The following is an 18,775-nucleotide window of genomic DNA, read 5'->3' as shown; positions in this document are numbered from 1 at the left end:
TTGCGTTTCGGGGATGCTTGTGAGAGGAGAGGTCGGCAACAGTTAAGGCCCATACTTTTGGTCCCCGCGGGGGCAGTACCAAGCATTACATTACCAAGCAGTTACCAAGGACATTACCAAGCAGTACCATTGCATTACAGCAATACCGTTACTTTAACAGTAACATGTATTGTAATGCTCTTTCAATCTCAGTGCCCTATTGTGCACCGACCATCATTTTGGGCTTTTGTTATCACAGGCCTTTGTTATCAGGCTTAAATAGCCTAGACTGAAGATGCCTCCCACCTCATTCTAATAATTTCCATCATAATGAATCGAGGTCCACTGAAATATCTTAGACTAAAAATGGCAGAAATAACTTGGGCCTTTTGTCTTCGAGTGAAAGGATTCCCATTAGGCTATACTTTTTTCAAGGTAGTGCCTAGAGCCAGAGGATCCAATCGCCACTTTGGATGGTGTAAACGGAAACGTAAGGTGCAGTGATGTACCGCTCCCGAGAGACAATAAGTGACATCACATTTGAAAAAATTAACAAGTAGGCTAATGGCAAAAAAAAATGCATTCCATGCATTCCAACAAGCCCAACCCGGGGGCCAAGGTGGTGTCGTCGGCCCCAAGAGGAGACTTTCAGATGTCAAGCCACTGTGTCACATTAGGATGCCACTCGTGTAGAGACGAAGCCAAATTCACACAGGGGTCCTTTGCTCTCTCTCTCTCTCTCTCTCTCTCTCTCTCTCTCTCTCTCTCTCTCTCTCTCTCTCTCTCTCTCTCTCTCTCTCTCGGTTCAGTGGTTGTCTGACCAGGATTAACAGGGAAAAGATTAGATCCGAACAAACATGTATACTCTTGAGGCCCAAGATGTCCTCATTGTCTTATCAAAACAATAGCCTAATACCCTGTGCTCTCTGATTCAATGAAGTCATTCGCTTGTATATGTCACCTATTCAAATTGCTGTGTCCATTCAAAGATTGAGTCTGTGGAAAACAGCTCCCAGTATTCACCATGCCCTTTATGTCATCTGTCCACGAAACTGTAATGATCACAGCTGTAAATACACCACCTATGGGATTTCTATTTAATCCAAACTATAATACTTGATTATGTCAAGTATGATGAGCATGGTTTTATGACATTGCTTTTATGTTGATTATATTGATACATGTTCAGGTCTACTTATGCAAATTAAAGTCGTGTAATGCGTAGTCTATTTGTATGAGTGTATCGCCCTCTCTGCCACTCTAATCATTTTAAGCTCCAAAATATACTAGCTCCCACTCTTGTAAATATCGATTAAAATCGAATATCCTGAGCATCAAGGATTATTTTTGTAAAACCCACATTTGTGTTTGATGATTAATGAATGGGATGTTTGTGCAATGGCCATTCATCTTCAAAGGACTCTCATTAAAAAGGCATTTTTGGAATCCCACGATACTGGCATTGGCCACTGGCCCGATTGAGGAGCAGCAATTGAGCCAAGTTATATTGTTTTAATATATTCCGTGTAGCACTGTATAATGTTTCTATAGCCATTAGAGGCCTTTGCAGTGTGGTCACCAAGAGAAATCCTTCTCCAGTTGTACATGCCGGCCAGGCCTGGACGCAGTATAGCCATACACTGCCTAGACGACACCCTCGATGAAAAGCAATTACTCCCTAATCCAAATCTGGCCCTGATGTCTGGACTCAAAGTTACGTCTTCTCGGATTTAATAGGTCAGAGGCTAGACATGAGGAGGGTCTGAAAGGGTTAAACATCTAGTAATTAGAGTCGCGCCTCTCGCGACGGCGTCCTCCAATACCGAGCAGGGAGAAGCCACGTCCAACCCACCCCTCTCTCTCTCTCTCTCACACACACACACACACACACACACACACACACACACACACACACACACACACACACACACACACACACACACACACACACACACACACACACACACACACACACACAAGCTCTCTCAGAGTGTCTAATACACTGGAAAATCAAAGAGCGAGCCTCCCCCGTTCACACACCACCGGTGCTGCGCGCAGGGAGCACAACAGAGAGGGAGAGAGATGCTTTAACTCTCCTCTCAGTTTACAGCGAAGTTATCCATGCGTGACTTTGTGTAGATTCTACAAAAGTATATCTGAAGATCTTATTTGGGGCACACTGTGCTCATAGATTTACTTTTTAGCTGCGTTACAAATACCAAGCAAATCCCCTTGAATGATGTCAGGGTGAGGTGCTTTTACGCGCGCCGCTGACATGGACCGCAGGCTCCCGAGAGGCAGTTGGGCACCGGTGACTGGGCTGGTGGTGTGTCTGCTATTCTGTGCGTGTGTAGTGGATCTAGTTCTTGCGCAAATTCGGTACTCTATCCCCGAAGAACTAGAGCACGGAGCGTTTGTGGGGAACATCGCCGAAGACTTGGGCTTGGATGTGGCCAAGCTGTCCGCGCGTCGGTTCCGTATAGTCTCGGGCGCAAAGAAGCAGTATTTAGAAGTGAACTTGGAGAATGGCATTTTATTTGTCAACGAAAAGATTGACAGGGAGGATCTGTGTGAACGGAGCCCGAACTGTTTTTTACACCTGCAAGTGGTCATTGAAAACCCGTTAGAACTGTATAGAGTGGAGGTGGAGATTTTAGACGTGAACGACAACTCTCCCAGCTTCCCGTGGAGCGAGTTTAATCTCGACATCACCGAGTCTGCTGCGCCCGGCTCCCGTTTCCCATTGGAGAGCGCGCAGGACCAGGACGTGGGCACCAACTCTCTGCGCTCCTACCAGCTGAGCGCAAACGAGCACTTCGTGCTGAATATCCAGACGCGCAACGATGGAAGCAAGTTTGCCGAGCTTGTGCTGGACACCCCGCTGGACCGGGAGCAGCAGAAGAAGCACGACATGGTGCTGACTGCATATGACGGGGGCTCCCCCGAGCGCTCCGGGACTGCATTGATAACTATCACGGTGTTAGACGCCAACGACAACGTGCCCGTATTTGATCGGTCCGTTTACCGAGCGAGTCTGGTGGAGAACGCACCGAGGGGGACCCCGGTGCTCAAACTGAATGCCACCGATCTGGACGAGGGCTCGAACGGGGAGGTGACCTATGCGTTCAGCGGGCACGCTCCACTCAAGGTGCGCGAGCTGTTCAATGTGGACCCCTACACGGGCGAGATCCGAGTGAAGGGTGTTGTGGACTATGAGAAAGCCAGTGTGTTTGAGCTGTATGTGCAGGCGAGAGACAGGGGTCCCTCGGCTGTGGCCGTGCACAGTAAAGTGCTGCTCGACATTCTGGACGTGAACGATAACGCGCCTGAAGTCATCCTCACATCAGTGTCCACTCCCGTGCAGGAGGACGCGCCACCGGGCACGGTGATAGCCGTCATCAGTGTCATGGACCGGGACTCGGGGGAGAATGGAAACGTTGACTGTCAAATTCCCAACAATGTCCCCTTTCAGCTCCACTCCTCATTTAAAAACTATTACACTCTCGTCACCAGCGAGTTTTTGGACAGGGAAGCGGTGTCCGAGTACAACATCACCCTGACGGCGCGCGACTTGGGCTCTCCGTCGCTCTCCACGAGGAAAAACATCCTTGTCCAAGTGTCAGACATTAACGACAACCCCCCACGGTTCTCCCAACCTTCCTACACTGTCTATGTGACCGAGAATAATGCCCCTGGCGCTTCCATTTGCACAGTAACTGCATTCGACCCCGATTCTAACCAGAACGCCTATCTGTCTTATTCTATTCTGGACGGTCTGATCCAGGGCATGCCCGTGTCCACTTACGTCTCCATCAACTCTGACAACGGCAATATCTATGCCCTGCGCTCCTTTGACTATGAGCAGCTTAGAAACTTTCAGATCCTCGTGCAGGCGCAGGACGCCGGCTTCCCTCCTCTCAGCAGTAACGTCACTGTCAACGTCTTTGTTTTGGACCAGAACGATAACGCACCGGTGGTTGTATCGCCGCTGCCCAAAAACGGCACTGTGGCCACTGAAGTGGTGCCGCGGTCGGTAGACGCTGGGTATCTGGTTACCAAAATCACGGCGTTAGACGCGGACGCAGGGCAAAACTCCCGCCTCTCCTATCAGGTGCTACAGGCTACGGATCCGGGTCTGTTCAGCGTGGCTCTCTACACGGGGGAAATCAGGACTATTCGTCGGCTAGTGGAAAAAGACGCAACAAGGCAGAGGCTGGTGATATTAGTGAAGGACAACGGGCAGCCCCCGCTCTCCGCCACCGTCTCCATCCTCCTCTCCGTGGTGGACAGCGTGCCCGAGTCGCTGTCAGATTTCGGCGACCTCACTCTGAGCCCACAGCCCCCCTCAAACCTCGCTCTCTACTTGATCGTGTCACTGAGCACCATCTCTCTAATATTCCTGGTAGCTATTATCGTGCTGGCTGCCGTCAAGTGCTACAAGGACAGGGAGACCATGAGCGGGTACAACCTCCCCCCGTTCGCCTGCTGCTGCTGCGGGGGGTTCCAGCCCGAGCCGCCCCCGGAGGTGTTCAAGAAATCCAACCTCAACCTGCAGATTTCAACCGCGTCTAAAGTGCCCACGAACTGCATGGAAGTGAATGGCAATAGCAGCCTCTCCCAGTCCTATTGTTATAAAGTGTGCCTGACCCCCGAATCGGCCAAAAGTGACTTTATGTTCCTGAAGCCGTGCAGCCCGAGCAGCACGCCGAGGAACAACGAGGCGAAGAGCGCAGAGAACTCGTGGAACGCGCAAAGCCGGAGCGCATCCGTGAACAACGGAGCTACCACTCCCAACGAGGTAGGCTATAGTGATGAAATCAGTCTATAGCGAGAAGTGAGAGCCTATCGGTCATTTTTACTCATTTAATCATTCAAAGCCCCACTGTCACAGCGAAATCAATCTCCGCTTATAGTTTATCTGATGGATTTAGAGCGTGACATTCCCTTATGAAGGTCAAACCACGCATGCGAGACTGAATTTAAACTGAACTTGAACAAAATACAAAAATGCACGAATGGTTGTCCTTCTCTGTCCTCTCTTGATAAGAAGTGGGTTATATCCTATATGCCCATCTCGTTTCAACTGATTCATAATTATGTCACTACTTTATTCTAATTACCGTATCCTATGTTTTGCACCATGAGATGATAAACATACTGAAAGCGTGTCCAATGAGCATATATGCTCCGCAGCGCGCATATTTTCTCTTTTGCAAAATGAAGTGAGATATCAGTTTAATCGGTGAAAGGCAGAGATGAGTCAAACCGTGTTCAAGTTGATTTCTCTGCAGTCCTGTTAACAATTCCAGGTCTCTTCGGGACCCGTTAGCCGTTCTCCATGTTTTCAAAATATTTCCATAACAATTTCATAAACTTCATTTAAAGTGTTTGTAAGAATGTGAGCGGTAGGCTATCCTATATTACGGTAGCCTAATATATTACCCAGTGTCATTGCAACATAGACTTATGTCACCTCATGCAATGATCAGACAGCTGTTTTATTAACCGGATCCATGTGAAACACATAAGAGTTGAACAAAAAGTCAAGGTTATTATTGCAGGCAAGGTGAATGTCTATTTTGTTTAATTCAACTACCTTGGGTCCAGGCTATTCATCGCAGACCAGTCGGGTTTCCGACAATAGGATACGTCTTCTTGTGCTCAAACTAACAATATAGGACAGATAACCTCACTAACTATGCCTCAAGGGCACAGCCACGACAGAGCCATTATCCTGCACACAATGTGGCGTATACGCAAGGGGGGCAGTCCATTATTGATGAAAAATGGCAAAGGGCCGTTTTTGGGGAGACAGGGGAGGACATCGAGGCGAGGGGAGGGGGCAAGGAGGAGGAGGTGGGGCAAGGCGGAGGAGGGGGCAAGGACCTGGCTGGGACGTGGCGCGCCTGTAGATCCGGCCCCAGCGCTGTCCTCTGAATGCGAGGAGAGGGACATGTGGCTTCATATTTGTCGAGCAAGGATGGGGAAGGGGAGGGGTGGGATGGGGTTGTTGAGGCAAGGAGAGATAATTCACGGAGGCAGGATGTCGACACTATAGGCTGTTTCCAATAGACGGGTCCAACAGAGCGTAAATGCAGTGCGTATTGTTCATTGTCATCGCAGTGTTATCACCAAAACGCATGTGGGACAGTGCCGAGATTCTGGATAGCTATACCAGAATCCAGCAGACAGACTGAGAAATGTCAGTGCGGTCATTGGCATATAGCCTATACACCTCTTCCCACAAGAGTGTGTGAGAGAGAGAGAGAGAGAGAGAGAGAGAGAGAGAGAGAGAGAGAGAGAGAGAGAGAGAGAGAGAGAGAGAGAGAGAGAGAGAGCGCGTGTGTGTGTGTGTGAGAGAGAGAGAGAGAGAGACTCCGGCCACATGAGATATAGAGAAAGAGAGAGAGGGGGAGATTTCGAGGTCATGGTGATTGTTCTGCCTGCAGCTATATAGGCCCTTCAAGGGGAGACTGTCCTTCTTGCGTTAATTGGCTTCCTTAATTTACCCGGTGGTCTTGCTCATGCAGTCTCACATGAGTCATATTAGATGTGCGCACATCAGGTCGTCAAGTGACACATTAACCCTCAAAGACAAACCATATAAATACTTGGACAGTAAAGAAAACAATATGCCTGCCCATGAACTGAATCTTAAAGGAGAGATTAAACACATTCGAGCGCACAGCACGACAGATGCGCGCATCTGTGTGCGCGGGTTTTTCGTGCGTGTGCGAGTTGTACGCACGCTGAGTTAATTGTCCTATATTGTGCAGAAGCTGCAAGGACCGCAAACTTTTGTGGGCCCTCGGTGAGACTTTTAATTAAAAAGCTTGCTCGAGGAGCATCAGGCAAATATTAATGTAAAATGATGCATAAAATCCACAAAACAATTACGTGTATAATTTTCTTAATTCCCTCCCTGGCACGGTTTCCTTTGAAGATTAAAATCGTGTTTCGGTTCATCCCGGTGGGGTTCTAATTGGTTTTTGTGCGTATAGCTGGCGTGGCGAGGAATGTATTTTGAATACCGATTCTAATAATATGCTTACGTCGCATTCTCCTTGTTAACAACTTTAAGTGAATTAATAGAGCGTGGAATCCATACTATGGAACTCAGACCCGGAATAAATAACTCGGGAGCCCATTCGCCCCTCCCGCTGCGCCACAGCGGATAAAAGCAAAATTAAGTGACAGGCGAGCCTTTGCTCAAGGCATGCACAACCTCCGCTACGACGGTGCTCTTTAAAAACCTGTTATGTTACACAGCCACAGGGGGGCAGTCACAATCCACCTGAAAATAGCCATGTTTCAATTTCAGGGCAAACACAATGACAAGCTGTTCTCTGCACAATTATCACTGATTATTATTAATATAATGGGGAGAGACACAAAAGCTCTCCTTTGCTATCAAAACTGACTTCATTATTACTTCCTATTGGAGAGGAAATCTTCTCAAAATTGACCTGAGTAGTCCCCCAGATTGCGCATCTCTATATGGACCTTGTAATTATGAACAATTGCAACTAAATATCCAACATTTTTTCTTGCAGCTCAAGCAGCCAAACACGGACTGGACTCTCACCAAGAACCAGAACTCCTCTATTAAAAGGTACTGCAGACCATTGACCTAACTTTTCATTTTCTGACCTTGATGTCTAGCAACTTATCATAACATCGCATTCAGTATTTATTGCTCATCTGTCTTTTGTATTCGAGCAATTGCCCTTTTAACATGCCCAAATGAGCTGTAGTACTGCATCATCTGAAAATAACATAGTTCATGTGGATTTACACACATATCTCTATCTCATACAAATGAGTGAAACATGACAAGAGAATGATAGCTTTTTCTATCTCCTCTGTAGCTGTAACTCTATCAACATGGATGGCACCCTGATGCGTAAGGCCATGCACGCAGACCCAGACAACTATGTCACCTCTATGGCCCCTGGACAGTACTGGACCTGGGGTACTCATATGAGAGGGACAAAAGGTATGAGAGGCATGGTTTGTATCGTTCCACGCACCATACACTTGTGGATTTTGTATGCATAGAGCATGTTATACACACAAACACAAATGGACACAAACAGGGTATATAAGCATCTGGCATGTGGGTCTAAAGGCCATTGAAGATGAAGATATTAAGTATAACATAATATACAGACATAATTTACTAATGATATTGCCCTTTCTCTAACTAAAGAGAGTATCCCATCAACACTCTTATAGCAATATTTTACTTTTGCTGCTGTCCTCTTCTTTTCTTGTATTGCCTTGTTTTGGTCGTTTTTATCTCAGTTGTGAAACATTTGATCAACTTTGTTTTGGAAAAGTGCTGTGCACATAAATATATTCCATGAGTTGTAGTAGAGTTTAATATTAACAGTATTATTCACACGAGCAATCATATAACTAGATGTTTTGTTTCTCTTCTCCATACTGACACTCATCTCCCACCACAGACTACAAGATGTCTCCTGCGGCCGCTGCGGTCCCCCCTCGCTCCTGGACCCCTCGGTGCACACCCCCACCCCAGCAGCAGCAGCCGTCACTCCCTCCTCACCCCCATCCACACCCTCCGCCAGACTACCAGCACAACGTGTACATCCCCGGGACCCCCTCGGGTTTCTGCACCCTGAGGCCCAGCACTGCGCAGCGCAGTGAGCTGGACGTCCACAACGCCTTCTCCACCTTTGGCAAGAGGCGACGTCTTCAGATGTCCCCACAGGGAGAGGCTGCCATTATCAACAATGACCTGTACAATGACTGACTGACTTTTAAACACTGACTGAATGAATGGACGGTTGGGTTGGATGGATGGATAATAACCTGTGATGAAAACGGAGAGACTGTTAAATACAGAAAGGAGTGTACAAATAGATTGCCAGTCTCTATAGTCTGAAAAACAGAAGGGAAGGACTGGATCAGCAAGAGAATAAATCATGTTTTTGGAAATGGAGTCTCATGGCCATCCATTTGACATGTCACTGCAACATGGTCAACATATGCGTCTTTGCCTATTATTATGATTATGACGATGATTATTATTTAGACAATCAAACTGGAGCAACAGTTGTTACATCCAAAATAACAAAAGGTATTAAATAGTGGAAAATTATTTTGCACATCCTTATGAATTTATATTTTTTAGTTTTTATGAAAAAATCTCAAAATGTGTTTTGTATGTTTGTTTGCTAGCAGCGCTTGTGTGAATATGAAGAAATAGTGTGATAATGTATAATATGCAAGCTGCAGTTGACGCAGACTATTCTAAAGAACGGAAGGAGAATCTTCCCAACACATGTACTGTATACATTTCTGAAATAAAGTATTTTTTTCTTATGATCCTCTCTGTGTGGCCTATACTGTAATTCACAAGATGAATGTCGCCCACCCCCGCCCACGCACGCACACACACACACACACACACACACACACTCAAACGTGGCTTGTGGTCGATCTGTGCATAAAGTATTTAGGTTTGGCTTTAAGCTTACAAGGTCTGTATAATGTTTACTCAGTTTGAGTCAATTATTTTGGGGGTGGAAAAAACAACACAGCTACTCCTACAAGGGCGGTAAGCTTTTTGCCTTGGTAAGCTGTTTTCCAACTGTTTTTCTGTGTGTGGTGAGGAATAAACATAGTAAAATGCTAACATATGCTAATTGGAGTGCTTGCATTTCCATTTGCCCGCAGAGAATTGTGTGGTTCATTAACTGAACAAACAGAACCTCCTCTCTTGAAATACCACTTTAATTAAGACCACGCACATGAACACAAGCGTTAGGGGGATGGAGGCTCAGCTCCAAATGCCACACCTGGATGTATAAGCTACAGGGCCGGTGGCTCCTCGCTCCGTGCCCTTTTACATCTTATTTCCCAGGGAATGAGTTCCTAGCATCAACAGATGAGAGTTGGCCAGAATTGAGTGGGGTAATTAGGTCGGCGCATGGCTCAGATTGAAAATAATTCCGGTAATAAGGAAACGTGGCCCGTAGAGAGCAGGGAGGCACTTCTGGAGAGCAGGCTAACCTTCTTCATGAGGTGCCGAGGTGATCCATGGGGACGGGTGGAGGAAGGGGCAGAATTATTTAGGTCAGCGTGGCTTACTTTCAGATGATTGAGGAATGGAGCTCTGTTCTTAAAATAGAAGTTTGGGATCTTTCTCACCCTAAGAACAAGTTTCGTCTTAGATTAGGGGACAATAAAGAAAGCAATTATCCACTTACACTTATACCCAAGGAAATTTCGGTTTCTTTGAAATTCAGTGGTATTATAGTCAAATTATAGTTAAAACGTGCCCAGAGTCCTCCAGTCTCTTCAATTTCAGAGTGAAAACACAATAAACCTCTGCCCTTTACAACCTTTGAGCTAAAGGATTCTCATTGGGAGCTGTCCATCCATGTGGTGCTGAAATAAGTTTGACCAGCAACCCTTTTCTGATCAGCTGCAGTTTCTTTAAATATCCACCAGAGAGAGCCTATGCACTGGTGAGACAATATTTACTGTTGTGTCAGGATATAATGTTTCTGAGGTTGTGTTCACATTATTTATCCACATGCTCATGTCTTTGAGTCGCGTTCAATTTTCTTTTGATTTCAAAGCAATGGTAAGAGACAAACCAAAAGGTTAGCAACTAAATTATGAGAATAAAATTATTTCTTATGTGTCCTCCTTGGTCCCCTATGAGTCAATTAGGCGTCACCCTTGGGACCCAAGCTCATTAAAGCATATCAGTCTTGTCACGAGCAGTCCCACATGCAACATGCTGGTGACCCATTTTGGGTTCAGGGCCATTGTTTGACAAATGGCAGATAAATGTCAAGCAAATCACATTCTAACAATAGACGTATTAAAATATTCTGCCTTCTGAGATGAAAAAGTCTGTTGTAACCAAACTATTATTGTGATGCAGAAATTAATGCATGGGTAAATAATTGTGCATTTGATTGTCATGTGTAATTACTGAAAACTCAATAAAAGTGCATCTGACTGATGAGCCTACTGTATTATGCACCATCTTGTAACACTGGCTTGGTAAACCATATTGCCAGCAGAGGGTGTCATTGAGTAAGAATCATTGCATGCTGTATAGAATATAGAGTTTTAATACATATTTTGGAAGTCTAGAAATCCCCCACCCTTTAATTTAATTTACCTTGTGAACTCGGAAGGGAATGGGGGGTGGGGTCGCATTGCAATGACCTAATCCAAAATATCCTCAGACAAGACAGTGATATTGCCTTAAAGCATTTGCAAAGTATACAACCCCTCTATTCATCTGCCAATAGACAAAATTGAGTTACACATGACTTATTGGTTATCATCACTGGACACATAATGAACCTAAAAATGTACGTGGGCTGGTGAAATAGACACAAAAAAGATAAAACTCACTCACTCACTCACTGACCCAATCACCCACTCACACATCACAAATCATAAACTTTTGTGGCTGCCGGACTGATAGTTGACGGTTGAACTGTTTCAGTTATTGAAACATGTATAAATACAAGTGAATAGTAAAGATGGCAACCTCTCTGACTGATGTCTTTAGAACCACGCAACACTTTCCCCAGGCAATGCAATGTGCACCCAGCATTTTCTCGACCTATTCCCCTAGCAAGATCAGTTGTTATTGTAAACATGTGTGTTCTGCACTGTGCAGCAGCAATATAAAAAAAAAATCCAATGACGTCAAATCATGAGGTTTTGAATACAGATTTGCATTCTGATACTTCAGGCATGGTGCCTGTTTGGCAATTTTTGACTGGAGGAGAAGGTACATCCGAGGAAGGTCATGAGCAGGTTGGACAGTCCTGGAACCAACTGAAAAGTCCTGGAAAGTCTTGGAAACCACATCACGCCCACACCTGCAGGTCGGAATGGGCTGCAAATTTGCATGGCAGTCTGTTATGAACCAGGGAATGTCATGGGCAGGTTCTAAAGTCCCGGAAACAACCTGGAAATAAATCCACACTGTTACTGTTCATGTCACTGTTCATTTTACTGACCAACCTAATGCACTTTACTCTTTACTATTATTACTATCACTCACACTGCTGTATATAAGAAAATATTTTGTCATGTATATCTTTTTTTTGTTAATTAAAGACTGGTAACTGAAGAGGAAATTGTATATTGATGATGTGGTAAATTACTGGTGTGATGGTGTAATGAGTAATGTTGAATGACATCCCTTAGCAAGCTGTGATGGGAGCTTGTTGCCAAGACACATCATTGTCCCACCATAGAGACCACACCTCATAGTCATTCCATTTCTGCCTACAGAGTACATAAGGACACCTCACCCACCCACTCACTTTTGATTAAACCCTTGATCAAACTCCAAAAGCTTGTCAATCTGAAGAGAGGGCTGCTGGTTTTCCCAAAAGATGCACACTCGTTGAATCAGCTCTTGGATCTGTGGCCGGAGGACGCTTTCAAAAGTGCCAAACTCAGTATAAAACTGGCAACGCGACTCAGGAAACAATCAAACATGTTGTCATCATTGAATATCACTACTGACCAAGTCAAAGATGAAAGAATGAAGGCATCCTAATCCAAAAGGCTCACCGCTTCATTAGCAGAACAGAACAGCCAACCTTCATCAGGGTCCACCTGACCAACCACCTAATCAACTGTGACGACTCCACAGGATCCACCTGACCAACCCTGATGACTCCACTCAACTGATAAAGGGAAGGATTTTCGTGTTGAAAAAGCCCACTCTGCACCAACTATAAAACAGTGTTTCAACTGCCAGAGTTTTAACCACATTGCTCAACAATGTAAAAACCAAACTAATTGGGTCAGATGTGGAGCAGGTCATTGACACAAAGCATGTGATGTGTTAAGGCCAAACATGAATCAACATGTGCCAACTGTGGTGGAAGTCATTCTGCTGCTTCCAAGCAATGTCCAACCTACCTGTCCATGGCACGTTCCTCCTCCCAGCACCAGCCTCTCCCTCAGCTCCACTCTGGACCTAAGGCCCCCAGACCTCTGGAGCAATGCAATGATCTATAAAGACGACATAAATGACATAAAGAGCCTGTGTCATGATAAAGAAAAACAAATCTGGAAATGCTTTGAGAAACACCTTCAATAAACCACTAAACCACACGCACGCACTCACTCACTCACAACTTTAAAGTTGGGATCTCTCTCTCTCTCACAGAACAATAATATGGATAATTGTATCATTCTGCATATCAAAATAAGAGGAATGTTAGGGAAAGGTTGTATGATCAGACTCACACACTATAGTTCAGTACCCCCCTTAAGGGCTTTTAGTTATTCATTTAAATACACACATACATCATCATACTGTACTCACCTCAACATTCACACACATTTAGCCTCACAGAAATCCTAATCGATCATGTCCTGTCCTCATCAACAAAACCACTGTGTCTCCACACTATCTCTGACCAGTCCACTCTCTGTACATGCACCATTGCACCTTATAAAACACTGTAACCATCTCTCTTCAAAGAAATGTATCCCTGCCCATTGTGATAGTGCCATTATCTTCCTCTCATGAGACCTTAAATCATATTCAATATTCAAGCAAGCCGAATCTCGGAATCAAGAACTCTTACTTTAATTTATGCTGCAAGAAGGAAGGTCAAATAAAGAGCAGCTCCTCCATATTCTACATGAAAAGAATGTTCATGTAGGGTCAATAAAATGAACCATTTCTCTCACCACTCACCAGGCAATAGATCTTTCCTTACCAAGCTATGCCATTTTAAGAACCCTCGCATGGTCTTCGGGTCAATTTGACCCGTTTTAAAATTTCAACATCAAGGAAAAGTATGTTAAAATATTTTTTTCTCTATGAAACTTCTTCTGCTTGGCTCATTTACTGTACTAAACATGTGATATGAAAATGGTACATTTCATGCATTTGCTACCCCCCCCTGCATCAACATATAACACCCATGGTCTTCGGGTCAATTTGACCCGGCCATTGAAAGTGGAGGCTAAAAGGGGTCAGAAGTGAAATTTAGACAATTTCTTTCTTTGAAAATGTTAGACATATTGGTATTTTCTAGTAAACATTGCATTCTGACACACACACACACACACACACACACACACACACACACACACACACACACACACACACACACACACACACACACACAATGAAAGTTCACTCAGAGTTGACAGTATGTTTTGATACTTTTTTGCGATTTTTAGCTACAGTTCACCTCTCTTGCACCTGTGTGGGCGGAATTTTCTTGGAGAAACCCCGGGAAAGAGTTGTTGATAAGCATTTTTTGTTGCAAGTAGGTGGTGCTAAGGCGAATTGCAAGATGTTTTATTTGTTGCCAGTAGGTGGCGCTATGCCAAATTGCCTGGAATTCAGCTCCCTGCACTCCGTTGGGTCTCCCTAAGCGCACTCCCCGAGTTTGAAGTTGATCGGACGAGGGGTTCTCAAGATAAACCACTTGTTGTGTTGCCAGTAGGTGGCGCTATGCCGAATTGCACGAAAACAGGTCACTGTTCTCCGTCACGTACTCCTTAGTACACTCCTAAAGTTTGAAGTAGATCCGACCAACGGTTCTGGAGATCCGGGAGGAACACACAAGGAACACACGCACTGTGTTGCCAGTAGGTGGCGCTATACCGAATTGCACGAAAACAGGTCACTGTACTCCATCACGTACTCCTTAGTACACTCCCAAAGTTTGAAGTAGATCCGACCAACGGTTCTCGAGATCCGGGAGGAACACACGCACACACAGGAACACACGCACGCACAGACGCACAGACAGACAGACGCACTGACAGCGACAATCTCATAATCTCCTCGCGGAGATAATAAATAAACTTGAGTAGCTCTTTATTAAAATGAAGAACAAACTATGATTAGTAGGATTTTTGGGGTTTATAACGACTTTAGAATGGTTGAACATGAGCCGGGTCAAATTGACCCGAAGGCCCTCGGTGTGACCAAAAGACGAAGACCATCTGAGGGTTAAGAAAAGACAGGCCCCAGGGAGAGGCGGAGGAGTTGCCCTCATAATGGATCAAATCCATCACTTAGTTACAATGAAACCTTCATCAATAACCAAACTCCAAAAGCAAACTAAGAAACTCAAAGTGAAAGTCCCGGGTGAAGAAGACACAGTACAATCGTTGTATAAAATAGGCATCACCTCAGTTTCTATCTCAACTAGCAGACCTACACCCTTTGCTATTTCCCAAAGCCTTGGAAATCTGCCCTAGTGTTTATCTATGCCCTCCAAACCAAACAAAGAGCCCCACCTACCTGTCAATTACAGACCCATCAGCCTGCTGAGCAACCTTAAGAGAGAGAGTGCTGGCTGACATACTCCAAACCCATTTTGATGCCATAGGAGCTCTGGGAGTACATCAGGCTGGGTTTAGAAAAAAACAAGGCGTACCACAACAGACAACATACTACGCCTAGCAGATAGATTTTAATAAGAAAGAATTCACAGTCGCAGTATTTTTTGACATAGAAAATGTGTTTGACAAGATGTCATTAATGTGGCACAAGGGATTTGTGTGCAGGCTGTTCTTCGCCTCCCGAAACAATGATAATGCTTTTAAACAATTTGTTTTTTATGTTGTGAGGTGAGGGTGGGAGCTGCCCTCAACCTGCAGTAAATTAACACCTGAAGCCGGGGTGCCCCAAGGTTCAAGCTCTCAGTCCATTGCTGTTTTTATTGCATATTAATGATATGTATTACCCACCCCAAAAATAATCACAGGTCTCTCAATTTGCTGATGACCTCTCTGCTACTGGGCCTCATCAAAAACCTTCCAGCATGCTCAGAAAAAGCTACAGAGAAGCATCACAGAGAACGAGACCTGGGCTAACATGTGGAGAGTCAAGCTGAATCCCTTCAAAACTTGGTGTGTGATGTTCTCCATCCAGAAACACATGTAAAGGCAATAAGGTGGTTCTTCAGCTGTATGGCCAAACTCTGCAGGCCAGTCCCACAGCAAAGTTCCTGGGAGTGACCTTCCAGGAAAACATGAAGTGGACTGCTCACATAGCCCAGATAAAAGAGGCAAGGAAGAGACTGAACCACCTCTGTAGGAAGCTGGGTGGGGCAAAAACTGAAATTGCCATTTGTGTCTTCCAGTCGGTCAGACACTTTTTGAGTATGCAATGCATGCATGGTGTAATATTGGAGAAGCCCAGCTGAAAAAACTGTCCAAAGATCTTGCCATTAGAATGTCCTACAGACTCCATAGATACTTGAATTCCAATTACACCCACCAGTTATCTGACCTGATGACACTGGAGGAAATACTCTTAGTTTTAGAAAAAAAAGTATTTTATAGAGCTGAGCTGAACCAGGAAAGAAGAATGAGCATACAGCAGGAAAGAAGAGGCCACCAAGGCATCTTTGTTTCCAATTTAATCAAATTTTATGATTTTATTCTCCTATTCTTTTAACCATCATTATGAGTTTAATAGTCGGTCAATCATCTATCTACTGTATGTTTAATTTAAGCTATGAATGGTTTATGGTACTTTAACATTTTATTTTTTCCCTATCTTATAAACAAAATTACAAACAAGCAAAAAACAAAAACATTGTGGAGTAAGTTAAGGTGATGAAGCCGAGTGCGACAACCTGCCTTCCTGATTGCCTCCGCCCTCCCATCCACTCCTCAAGTAACACAGGAACTGAAGAAGAGGACTGCTAGTCCTGAGATGTCCCTACAAGGTACCAGATTACTACTACTGCACTAGTCTACTACCTCTCTCACCTTTCGTCTCAGTTTATAAGTGGCATGTATCTCATTCGTACGTCACGTTACGCTCCCAGACAGACCAAGCTCGAACAAACAACAGTCACTCACCAATCTCGCCATGGATCCAAGATCGCCGGCCTCGCTCGGAGTCTCCCCTGCCCGCTGATCAGCTCCATGCGCCCGGTTCAACGTGCCCAGCTATCTCCTTCTACGCGCGGGTGATCCCGCGGTTCCTAAACAGCTACCGTCGTGAGTCAGAGGTAGAAGTCGCCGCCATCCTCTCTCACACTCACCCTCTCCAACCGAGCTGAAGTTACTCCCAGGCAGCCCCGACAAACAATTCCGGGGATTGTCCCCAAACACAGACGAGCGCCATTGCGCACCGACTGCACAGCTGTCGTCCGTCCGTCAGCCGCCCGCTTGCAACGCGTGCTCAAAGAAAATAAAATGTCACTCCATCACACACACAAACAATACTAATAGTTCCCAACTTCCCAGTAACCTTTATTATCGTAAAAAGCTCTCAGAGTAGCGTTTTCCCAGCTTTACTCAAACCTATCCAGCGATCACAACAAACACTCCCGCGCTTCCGGGTTCCCACGCCCGATGACGTCATTACGCCGCCTGACGTTGCAGGGCTGCTTCAGCCGGTTCCAGCCAAGGTTCCGAAGAGAGTCTGGCCATCCAAAGAGCGCCAAAGTCACGCCCTCTTCCGCAAGCATCCATTAGCCTATCATTTTTCCATAGACATTTCGTAAAATAGTTTTAGCTACTTGGTCAAACCAAGCGATTCAGCTATATTTAGAATCAGGAGAGAAACTAACAACAGCAACAACAACAACAACAATACTACTACTACTACTACTACTACTACTACTACTACTACTACTAGGGCCTACTACTACTAGCCTACTACTAATAATAATAGCCTAATAATAAATGTCAGATTCTTTGTAAAAATAAGTCCTATTTTTGGAAACATGGTAGTATAACTGATTGAACTGGGTGCAGGTCAACTTCATTTTATAGCACATTGATGTAGCCTAAGAATAGACAGACAAGGAATGTTCTAAATATATATAGGCTATCCTTATGCTGCCTTCCAGACAACTGGGACCTTCAGATTTTCTGGCCTCCTATTAGGAAAAGTGCGCTGGAACGGCACTCAAAGTGGGAGCTCCCACTTGAAAACTGGGAGAAAAAAATCTACCCCCACTAGGCTGCGAACCAGTTGTCTGACGTCACACAAGTGACACAACAATGGCCGCAACATGGAGTATGTAGTCCAAAGTATTAAGTGCCTTAATAAAATGGATAATAGAGTCTGTTACATTATGTGTCATTGCTGCTCCTCATTTTCATTTAAATATGTAAGGATGGTGCTCTACTCGTTGTTAAGCTGTCTTGCTATTTGCCAAACAAAAAAAAGTTTGTCGCGGTCCGCCATGTTTCTTGGTTGCGTTTTGCCTTTGTGCTCTGGAATGCTTTGAAGGTGGGGGGTGGGACTTTTCCACTGGGAAACACCTACGTCCCAGGTGTCTGGAAGGCAGCATTATTTCAACAGTGTTCACTACATCAAGTGTGTGTCTGCCATAGACGGTACTACCTTGCACCAGACCACCATGGACTCAAAGGGTTTAGTCACATGGTGTCACTGTTCACCACTAAATCATAATGCATACCTCTTATGGTTCTCATGACACACCCATTTGTTAATGATGTGTACAGATCCGCACATCTTTCTTGAACAAATAGGCTTAGGCTATTGTTTTCTTGCCGTAAGAAATGTTTTATTTTTAATTTTGTATAGATGTTAAGTAGCCTTAAAGTAAAATAAAATAAACAAATCCGATTTGAAATGTGTATGTTTCCGTTACCCAGCATAGAACAATCAACTGATGCATTAAATTATATAGGCTAGTTGTTTTATGAACCTATATTGATTATTTTCACGAACAACTGCAGCAGTTAATAAGCAAAGGTTGCTTTTAAATTTCACCCTTTATCTAAATTCGATTGCATTTTAGCTACAAAACATGGGTGC

At 44.8% G+C, this 18,775-nt stretch overlaps 1 protein-coding gene across 2 annotated transcripts; it reads left to right on the top strand.

Annotated features, from left to right (window-relative positions):
- Positions 1 to 2,242: 2,242 nt before the first annotated feature.
- LOC310790482 (protocadherin-10) lies at positions 2,243 to 8,755 on the top strand (the record flags this gene model as incomplete). 2 transcript variants are annotated; one of them, XM_083652185.1, is made up of 4 exons in its annotated part: positions 2,243 to 4,777; positions 7,533 to 7,591; positions 7,848 to 7,975; positions 8,448 to 8,755. In XM_083652185.1, the coding sequence occupies 4 exons, from the start codon at positions 2,255 to 2,257 to the stop codon at positions 8,753 to 8,755; spliced, it is 3,018 nt and encodes a 1,005-aa protein (XP_083508311.1). The 2 variants fall into 2 exon arrangements, with proteins under 2 accessions (XP_083508311.1, XP_083508310.1); XM_083652184.1 differs by having other exon boundaries at positions 2,255 to 4,777; positions 7,848 to 7,993.
- Between the last annotated feature and the right edge of the window lie 10,020 nt (positions 8,756 to 18,775).

Source organism: Poromitra crassiceps, assembly GCF_964638095.1.
Source record: "Poromitra crassiceps genome assembly, chromosome: 15".
In the NCBI taxonomy this organism is placed as follows: domain Eukaryota; kingdom Metazoa; phylum Chordata; class Actinopteri; order Beryciformes; family Melamphaidae; genus Poromitra; species Poromitra crassiceps.
The sequence above is the reverse complement of the archived record's forward strand: the minus strand, read 5'-3'. Positions and strand labels throughout refer to the sequence as shown.